Source organism: Monodon monoceros, unplaced genomic scaffold, assembly GCF_005190385.1.
Source record: "Monodon monoceros isolate NGI ecotype Baffin Bay Population unplaced genomic scaffold, NGI_Narwhal_1 Super_Scaffold_9, whole genome shotgun sequence".
Lineage (NCBI taxonomy): Eukaryota > Metazoa > Chordata > Mammalia > Artiodactyla > Monodontidae > Monodon > Monodon monoceros.
This window is the reverse complement of record NW_021703786.1, coordinates 597,391-607,644: the sequence shown is the minus strand read 5'-3', so window position 1 is coordinate 607,644 and position 10,254 is coordinate 597,391. Positions and strand designations below refer to the sequence as shown.

The window sequence follows — 10,254 nt, the reverse complement described above, 5'->3', positions numbered from 1 at the left end:
CACACACACACACACACACACACACACACACACACACACACACACACCAACCCTGTCCTCAAATACAGATGAAACACAGAGGCTAATTATAGTTTCAGAAAAACATAAATGTTGTTTTTCTTTACTCTAGTCATGCCTGGAATGCCCCTTATTCTACGGTCTCCTTCCATCTCTCCTCCCCACCACCCCTAATAAAATAAAATACAATAATAGCAGACACAGACCTACTAGAGAATGGACTTGAAGATATGGGGAGGGGGAAGGGTAAGCTGGGACAAAGTGAGAGAGTGGCATGGACATATATACACTACCAGACGTAAAATAGATAGCAAATGGGAAGCAGTCGCATAGCACAGGGAGATCAGCTTGGTGCTTTGTGACCACCTAGAGGGGTAGGATAGGGAAGGTGGAGGGAGGGAGATGCAAGAGGGAAGAGATATGGGGACATATGTATATGTATAACTGATTCACTTTGTCATAAAGCAGAAATTAACACACCATTGTAAAGCAATTATACTCCAATAAAGATGTTTTAAAAAAAATACAATAATAGCAGCATGCTAGAGTACCCAATATGCTCCAAGTGCAAGCTTGGTTAAACAAATCACATTGAACTTTAATAAACATGTGCCAAATGCTTCCTTTTCTCATTCAATATGTTAATCTTCAGGCCAAGCCACCATCAGAGGAAAGATCATTAAGTGCAAATTTGATCATGCTACTCCTCAGCTTAAAACCTTTCTGTGGCTCCACATTGCCTACAGGATGAAGCCCTAATTCCCAACAGCACAGAGAAGGACCTTCTGGGTGTGGCCTGTACTGACCACCCACCCCCCCCGCCTTATTCCTCACAACACTCCTTCCCCTGCATCTTACCCATGCACTAGCTGTCCTGAGTATGCGCTGCTCTGTGTCTTTAGCTTTCTTTACTGTGACCATCTACAGTGCCCTTGACAGCCACCCTTACCAGCCACACACTGATTCCCTCCTGCTGTTCAAGATACAGTTCAGGTCAGCTCCTCAATTAATCCTCTGCAGTCCCACCCGCCCCCAGGCATAACTGACAGCCTCTCAATGTACCCAGTGCAGATATATATCACTATCTCTGTGGTTTCTTGCTGTATTCACTTACATTACATCCTGCTTGCCTATACTTAGCTTAGTGCCTGACACATACTAGGGGCTTAAGAAATAGTTAGAGCCAAACGGTGGCTACTCAACATAAGCTTGTTGTGTTGACACCTGATCTAACTTCCAAGGACCATCACATCATTGTGTACTCTGGGCACCACAGTTCTGTCATGGAACCATCTGACTGCACAAGTCAGAGTACAGATCCAGCCCAGCTATATTCCAATCACTATGTCTCTCTTGGGTTTGTCTTGATTCCCTGGTGCTTTGATAGAAAGGTAGAAACATTTAAATGGAAAGAGAAAGAAAGCCCATTCTCCTACTGTTGGTGTCCTAATCCAGCTTGACCAATCTCTCTCATGGGCATTTTGTGGACAGAGCCCCGGAGAAGTTCATTTACCCTATAAGGGTAGGCAGAGGCCAGCAGAGGCAGTTTAGGATGAAGCAGGCTAACTGGTTTTATTTGCATTGTTCCAAACCACTGGATCAGTTGACTTGTCCTTAACTCAGTTGGCAAGCAAAGGAGCTCTGAAATCCAAATTTCCTTGGCAAAGATGGTTCTTTCTTATCAGAGAAACTTGAGTGAGAAATTTCTGGAGGAAGAGATGGGGAAGGTAAGGGATTTTTGCCCAGGAAAATGGATTAGCAGCATTAATGCTCAGGATAAGTAGGTACAGCCTGGGCCAAGATGCATTTATCATCACCACCCTGATATTAAGGTCAACATATTATATATTTTTTTGCAATTTGTTATCTGTCTCTTCAGCTAGAATGAGGGCAGGCATCTATTCTTGTTCACTGCTCTACCCCCAGAGACTAACCCGGTGTCCAGCACTAAGAGGTACCTAGTGAACATTTTTTGAATGAATGAATGACTTTGGCCTGGAAGTCAGGTGAGCTGGATTCCACTTTCCACTCTGCAGTTACCATCTAGCACTCTGACCTTGGGCAGGTCACTCTGCCTCTCTGATCTTCAGTTTCTTGTCAATGAAGATGTTATTATATGCCTGACCAATCTTACTAGGACAGTATGAGGTTCCAGCTGTATGTGAAAGTCCTTTTTTACCATTATACATACACAATACTGAATTTGAGAGATTATATCAACCACCAAAGAGTCAGTCCTTTCCCACTGGGAGTTGAACACATGGATGAGAAAATGTATGTGAACCTAGGAGGACTGGAGGAGCAGGTCTTATCCCTCTGCCAGCCAAGCTTTGGGTCCCTGCCATGTGTTCTTCAGGCTCCCTGGGCCGGCCACAGTGGTGGACACTCATGGCAAACCAGTGGGTGCAAGACTCCTGAAGACATAGATTAGAGATCACTGGGGTACAGAGAGCAGTGGAAGCCATGAATGTAGATGGGCTATGATGAGAATATGGACTGAGGGAAGAAAGAGCCTTGGACTGATCCTTGGGAAAAGCCAACATTGAGAAAAGCAGGTAGAAAATAAGAATCCAGCAACAGAATCCTGGAAGGAATGGCCAGAAAAATAGGAGTCCCAAGTATGGTGTTTTAGAAGCCAAGAGAAGAGAGAAAGAGTCTGCAGAAAGAAGGGAGGAAGGATCATGAGAAGAGAAGGAGAGAAGTTCATTGAAATTTATTGACATTTGAAAACTCCAGTACATTATAATTTTATAAAAATACAACCAATGAAAAAAAAATACAACCAATGCATTGAATTGAAAAATCAGAACGAAATATACCAACATGTTAATGGCAATTGTTTTATGTGATCAGAGTTATTATTTTCCTCTTTCTTTTTTCCATATAGTCTTATATGTATTTATGTTACTTTTATAATTGAAAAAGTATATTTAATAATAAAAGATATATGAGTGTGAATACCTTGAATAGGTATAGGACAAAGAGTTATCTGTATGGGCCTTATGGAGAGGAGAGCCACAAAAATGAAATCAGTTGTTGAATTTAACAGTTAAATCTCATGGTAGGATTTGGTCTGACTTACTTTTCTAAAAATATTTTCTTAATGTTCTCTTAATTAAGCAATGCTAATAAATAAGGACGGTGACCAGGCAATGTTTTAACGGGTCCTAAAAGCCTTTAACTGTGTATTTCATTATGGCTATAATATTATGGGCCCAGGTATCAGGGACCATACCAAGGACTTGGCTCTTCCTATTCTCCTTGTGGTAGACCACATTACTGTTCACCAATATTCATTGTCTCATCCTATGGGAGGAATGTGCTTCCTTAAATCTCTAACATCAGCCTTGGCCATATGATTTCTTTGGCTAACAAAATGTGAGCAGAAGTGACATGTGCCAACATGTGCCAGTGTTTTAAGAGCCAACATATGTTCCACCATGCTTACTTTTCCTCCTATCATTGTGAATCACAAGGATCTAGACAGCAGCTGCTCTGATAGTCTGGGTCCCAGAGTATGGACAACAATGACATGCAGGAAGCTCTCAGCCAACCTAGAATGGACTTGTATCCGAGCAAGAAATAGAAATTTTTTTGTTTAAAGTGATTGTGATTTGGGGAACTGTTTGTTACTGTAGCCCATCCTGAGAGTTATAGTCTTCTGGAATCTGAAAAGAAAAAATTATCAGCAACACCAGCACTTTCTCAAGAAATCTAATTCTTAGGTCTTTTTTATTTCTCTAGATGATGCATATTTACTACAGGGACTTAATATAGAGGAGCTATATCCAGAGACCTCTAGTTTCATTACTTATGATGGGTCAATGACTATCCCACCCTGCTATGAGACGGCAAGCTGGATAATAATGAACAAACCTGTCTATATAACCAGGATGCAGGTGAGCTTCTCTGTGGTCTTTTAGCTAATGGGGAAGATGATGTGAAGACTGGCTGGGTTTGTGGAGTGCCTATTGTATTAGTTTGCTAGGACTGCTTTAACAAAGTACCACAAATTTGGTGACTTAAACAACAGAAACATATTGCCTCACAGTTCTGGAGGTTCTAAGTCCAAGATCAAGGTGTCTGCAGAGGTGTTTCCTTCTGAGGAAGTGAGGAAGAATATGTTCCATGCCTCTTCCCTGGTTTCTGGTGGTTTTCTGGCAAAACTTTGGTGTTCCTTGGCTTGTAGGAGCATCACCTCAGTCTGCCTTCATCTTTATATGGCATTCTCTTAATGTCTGTGTCTCTTTGTCCAACCCCCACCCCCACCCCACAATAAGGACATCAGTCAAATGGGGTTACGACCTACCCCAATCAGTCATATTAGATTAGGGTCCAACCCAGTAAGCTCATCTTAGCTAATTATATCTGCAATTACCCTATTTCCTAATTAGGTCACATTCTGAGGTACTGAGGGTTAGGACTTTAACTTTTTAATCTGGGGGTACACAATTCAGCTCATCAAACTTATGTTTAAAGAATCAGCATCTGGGGCTTCCCTGGTGGCGCAGTGGTTGAAAATCTGCCTGCCAGTGCAGGGGACATGGGTTCGAGCCCTGGTCTGGGAAGATCCCACATGCCGCGGAGCAACGAGGCCCGTGAGCCACAACTACTGAGCCTGCGCGTCTGGAGCCTGTGCTCCATAAAAGAGAGGCCATGATAGTGAGAGGCCTATGCACCGCGATGAAGAGTGGTCCCCACTTGCCGCAACTAGAGAAAGCCCTCGCACAGAAACGAAGACCCAACACAGTCAAAAATAAATAAATAAATATTTTAAAATAAATAAATAAAAAGAATCAGCATCTGGAAAGGCTTAGCATGAACTAATTATAGATGCACCCTACCTGTTTGAGTGAGAAAAGACAGCAGGGTTAGTTCCCAAAGTGTGCTCTACAACTCTAGTGTTCAAAAGGCAGAGCAAAATGGGTAGTTTGGTCAAATATGTTTGAAAAAGCTTTATCAGGGAACCCTCTTGCACTGTTAGTGGGGATGTAAATTGATACAGTCACTATGGAGAACACTATGGAGCTTCCTTAAAAAACTAAAAATAGAACTACCATATGACCCAGTAATCCCACTACTGGGCATGTACCCTGAGAAAGCCATAATTCAAAAAGAGTCATGTACCACAATATTCACTGCAGCACTATTTACAATAGCCAGGATATGGAAGCAACCTAAGTGTCCATCAACAGATGAATGGATAAAGAAGATGTGGCACATATATACAATGGAATATTACTCAGCCATAAAAAGAAATGAAATTGAGTTATTTGTAATGAGGTGGATGGACCTAGAGACTGTCATACAGAGGGAAGTAAAGAGAGAAAGAGAAAAAAAAATACTATATGCTAACACATATATATGGAATCTAAATGTTAAAAAAACGGTTCTGATGAACCTAGGGGCAAGACAGGAATAAAGACTCAGACATAGAGAATGGACTTGAGGACACGGGAAGGGGGAAGGGTAAGCTGGGACGAAGCATTGACATATAGACACTACCAAATGTAAAATAGATAGCTAGTGGGAAGCAGCCATATAGCGCAGGGAGATCAGCTTTGTGCTTTGAGACCACCTAGAGGAGTGGGATAGGGAGGGTAGGAGGGAGACGCAAGAGGGAGGAGATATGGGGATATATGTATATGTATAGCTGATTCACTCTACAGCAGAAACTAACATAACATTGTAAAGCAATTATACTCCAATAAAGATGTTAAAAAAAATTTTTTTTAAAAAGTAGAAATAAAAGAGAAAAAAGAAATAAAAAGAGCTAATTCGATTTCATTGCTGGGAGGTTTCTCAGGGTCTTTAGAATGATATACATGTCAGTCTCCAAGAAGAGGCAATATGATATGTAACATTTCATAAACATATTTGAATGTGGGATTTTTTAGAGCATCTCACAGTATTCCTAGTTGGGCTGGCTAGTATTTCTCAGAACTGAATGGGAACTAGGAGATCTGGCCTCTGAGGCCAGCTTTACTAATGGCTCCTTATGAGCGCCTAAGCCTGTTGCCCCACTTCTTTGAAGTGAATTGTCTTCTTTGTAATGAAGGGGGTAAATTACATGAGTCTATTCCATGATTGCAAGGGTCTATAAAAACTCAGAGGAAAGATAAGCAAAGGAAGCAAATCCAATCTCCTTTACAGGATATGTATTTACAACCCAACAGCAATTTGAACAATTTGAAGTATCTGATGCTATCTGTATTTACTGGGACTCTTAGTGACTAGCAACCCCCTCCATCTAACTTCAGCTTAGAAAAAGGATTTATCCATGAGATACTGGGTCATCTTATGGAATTTAAGATCAGAAATTGATGTCAGGAAGTCACTGGAATCAGAACCCCAGAAGCCCTTTCTCTCTGTTCTCTCCTGCTCCCTCCTGCACCGTAGCTTCGTTCTCCTCTACTGCTAGAGAGTATTCTTTAGCTTCACAGTCCTGGGTGGAACATGGCTGCAAACATTTTAGTCCAGCTCCAGATCCTGATATTCACAGAAAAGGAACTGAATTAATCCAGCTTAGTTTAACTCTGACTCCTGGACCAATCACTGTAGTTTGAATAATACCTGTGTGGGAGAACAATTCCCTGAATTACTGGACCCCAAGGTGTGATAGAAAGAAGAGACCCTGGAGAACACCCAGCTGGGTTTCCTCCTTTGACAGACAGTGTGTCATAGGACAGAAGAGAATCACTGACTTGTTCAGAGGCACACAGGAGCCAGGGAGCTTGAAGCAAGGCTCCCTCCAAGCATGGAGGCATCAGTGGGTTGTTCCCACTGAACCCATGAATCAGGGTCTGTGGAAGCCTCAGGTGCCCTTTCCCACACAGCTGGCACTGCCCGGGTTGGCCACAGTCTACATGGTCTTACTTCTTTCCTGGTATGGGTGGATCTCACAGCTGTTTCCTCTCTCCTCAGATGCATTCCTTACGCCTGCTCAGCCAGAATCAACCATCTCAGATCTTTCTGAGCATGAGTGACAACTTCAGGCCCGTCCAGCCACTCAACAACCGTTGCATCCGCACCAACATCAACTTCAGTTTACAGGGGAAGGACTGTCCAAACAACCGGGCCCAGAAGCTTCAGTATAGAGGTGGGTTCAGTGGCTCAGAGGGCAGTGGAGACAGGTCAAGCCCAGTCTTCCTGCTCACACCTACTGAAAGGCCAGGCACTATCTCCCATTGGAGGAGTCATGATTATAAGTGACATTTACATGGTGCTTTTCTATTGAAAAACTCTGTATTTCATAAACAGAGACAGAGATCAAATCTTTAAATCTTGTCTGGCTCAGGCAAGACAGCATTTTCATTGCCTTTTTACAGAAGAGCCCAGAGAGGCTGATGTTCCCAAAGTTACGTGTTAAAACAGGACAGCTAGAAGCATTAGTGCTTTTAGTTATATACACAATAGATCCCCTTTTCCCCTAGAAGGTGAGCAAATAATTCTGGATGCCAGGCCATTGGGACCCAATGAGGTGTGTGTATGAATGCATCTCTTTCTAGTGCTATGTCCCTAGAAGTGACTATAATTCCTACTAGAGGGGACATTCAAGATGCCTCTCGCCTCCCATAACCCTCTGGTCCACACCCAGCCCTCTCTCTTCCCTTCTACACACTAAGTACCTATTGATCATTGTCATAAACTCTCAACATGGAAAGGAAGGTGGAGGAAGGACAGTGTCGTGGAGATGCCCCCAACAAGGAGTTAGGACACCCAAGTTGCTGCCATGGTTCTGACACTAACAAGCCATATAAACCCAGCCAAATCATTTAACCCCAGGGCTCTGGGTGTGTCTGAGAGAGAAAATTAAAGACAGAAATGTGGAGGAAGTTGGAGAGATAAAGTGGAGGGTAGAGGTGGTAGCTGCTTCTAAAGTTGCCTGGTAACATCCATAGTCCCCATATTTAGGCAGCACATTATTGTTTCAAAAGGGCTTCCCTATCCAGGCTCTCATGTGCTCCTCACGACAATCATGAAGTAGATGGAATAGGGACACACCCAGAGTGCCAACTTTTTCTGCAAATGGCCAGATGGTAAATACAGGCTTTGTGAGTCATAGGGTCTCTGCCACACTCTGATGTTTTAGGGTGAAAGCAGCCATAGACAATATGTAAATAAATGGTTGTAGCTGTGTTCCAATAAAACTTTATTTACAAAAGCAGTTCACAGCTGGATTTGGCCTGCAGGCTGTCATTTGCCCACCCCTGGTCTAAAACAGCACCATCCACTACGGCTTTCTGAAAGGATGGAAATGTTCTGTGTCTGCATTGTCCAATAGGGTAGCTACTAGCCACACGTGGCTATTGAATGTCTGAAGTGTGGCTAGTGTGACAACGCAACTACGTTTTCAATTTTATTTATTAATTTAGATTTATATTAGCCACATGTAGCTAGTGACAACCCTATTGGATAGTTCAGGCCTAGAGGTTCATAAGAAAGTGGAGAGGGTAGTTGGGATACATACAAGTAAGCAGACATTTAGAAAACTGTCCCTTCCCCTTTGGAGTAAGCCCCCCAAACTGTGTGTAAATTAATCCAATTATGCCTTGTTTTGTGTTGTTTGTGTGTTTTGTTTTGTTTTTTTTCTCTCTCTTTCCAGTAAATGAATGGCTCCTCAAATAGGAAAGTAAGCCAAGAAGAATCCCACCTCAGTGAAATGCTACAACTGTGAATTGACGTAACCTAAACTGTCCCCTTCTTTCTTCTCTTTCTTTCCTCCCTCAAGCCTCATTCACTCTTTGGATCGGCCCTTTCTTCATGAAAATTGTCTGCAAAACCTTGGCAGAGGAATATATCTCTTACACACACTCACAAATACACACACAAGCACTCACACACACATACACACACATGCAAATATATCTACTCACATACACACTCATACAGCCCCCAAGATGGGAAGTTAAATTTTAGAAACAAAAGGCTCATTCATAAGAGGTCTTAGAAGAAAATAACCAATTAACCTGATTACAATTTTGACACTGTTTTCCGAAACAAATAAATCTACCGAATGAGAACTTTCAGCCTTGTATATTACAAAATTCTTCCAAAAGAGAGAGAGGAGAAAACACAGCTCTGACAGCATCAAGTGGACTTTTGTTCTTTGCATCAAGTAATCTCAAATAGTGTCCTAGGATCCTTTATGGGTGCTGGTGACAGGTGAGCTAAGACAAAGTTGGCCAAGGACACATTTCTAGATTGTGATTCTTCTGTTTACTCAACAATTTAAAAAGAAAAAAGGACAGACATTGAATAGATACACATTGTATATATATATATCACCACAGACTATTAAAAAATGGAATTATTACCCCTCTTTGTCATATATGTGTAGTAGGATTTGCCAAGATCATATTGATCCATTTGCTGTTTCTTATTTTCCAAAGGTCATACATTGTGTTTGGTTATTGTTAAGAGCTCAATAAATGTGTTTAACAAGTTAATTTCATTTTTCTGGCTATAGTCTATTCTCCTTCCTTACAGGCTAAGCCCTGGCTCCATGCAACTGCATTCTTTGGTTTCATTTGTTCCTTCATCTACATGTTTTGCTCATTTGCAGCCAGTTTTTACTGAGTTTGTGGCAATGGGAATGCATTTGCTAAGCAAGTATAACTTTAACTCCACTCCATGGCTCGATCATTCATATGAGGTGAGGTTCAGCCTGAGATAGTAGGTGACAGATTTCTTGCACTTCAAAACTGCCACCGCCCACCCCACCCCACCCCCGTGATGCTCCCTTGAAGGAATGCACTTTGTCTTGTAAATTCTTGGGAAAGGGGTGTCTTTTTTCTCCAGGTGCAGCTGGATCTCACAAAGTACAAATGAATGCCTTTCTTTTCTTGTTTATAATGGTCACTCACTGTGTTTGGTTACTGTCAAGAAATCAATAAATGTGTGTAACAAGTTATCCAGTACCGTGTCTGAGTTTATTGAGGAGGAGGGCACTCCCTGCTGAAGCCTCTGAGTCCTGCTGTGTCCACAAGCAATTGCATTATGGCCAGCAGGGCAGCCAGAGCCTCCAGAACAGCCTGTCTGGTCATTCCCAGAGCCAGGTAATTAATACCCTGTTGAGAAAACATATAGGCTTAACTGCTAGAAGGGAAGACTTGGCTGTTCATTCAGTGGCCAAATTAAAAATAACTTTCATCTTTCCTTTCTGTTACAGCTCCAGAAAGAAGGGAAAGCACAGGCATGTAGGGTCTGTGCAAACGGGAACATCCACAAATATGT

At 42.1% G+C, this 10,254-nt stretch overlaps 1 protein-coding gene across 1 annotated transcript in view; it reads left to right on the top strand.

The window, feature by feature from the left end:
* CA10 (carbonic anhydrase 10) overlaps positions 1 to 9,938 on the top strand; it is a 600,481-nt gene extending 590,543 nt beyond the window's left edge. Inside the window, exons 7-9 of the mRNA XM_029212322.1 lie at positions 3,763 to 3,917; positions 6,943 to 7,117; positions 8,624 to 9,938. Of these exons, the coding sequence (XP_029068155.1) occupies positions 3,763 to 3,917; positions 6,943 to 7,117; positions 8,624 to 8,646 (353 nt within the window). The 3' untranslated portion in view covers positions 8,647 to 9,938. The remainder of the gene's footprint in view (positions 1 to 3,762; positions 3,918 to 6,942; positions 7,118 to 8,623) is intronic.
* The last annotated feature ends 316 nt before the right edge of the window (positions 9,939 to 10,254 follow it).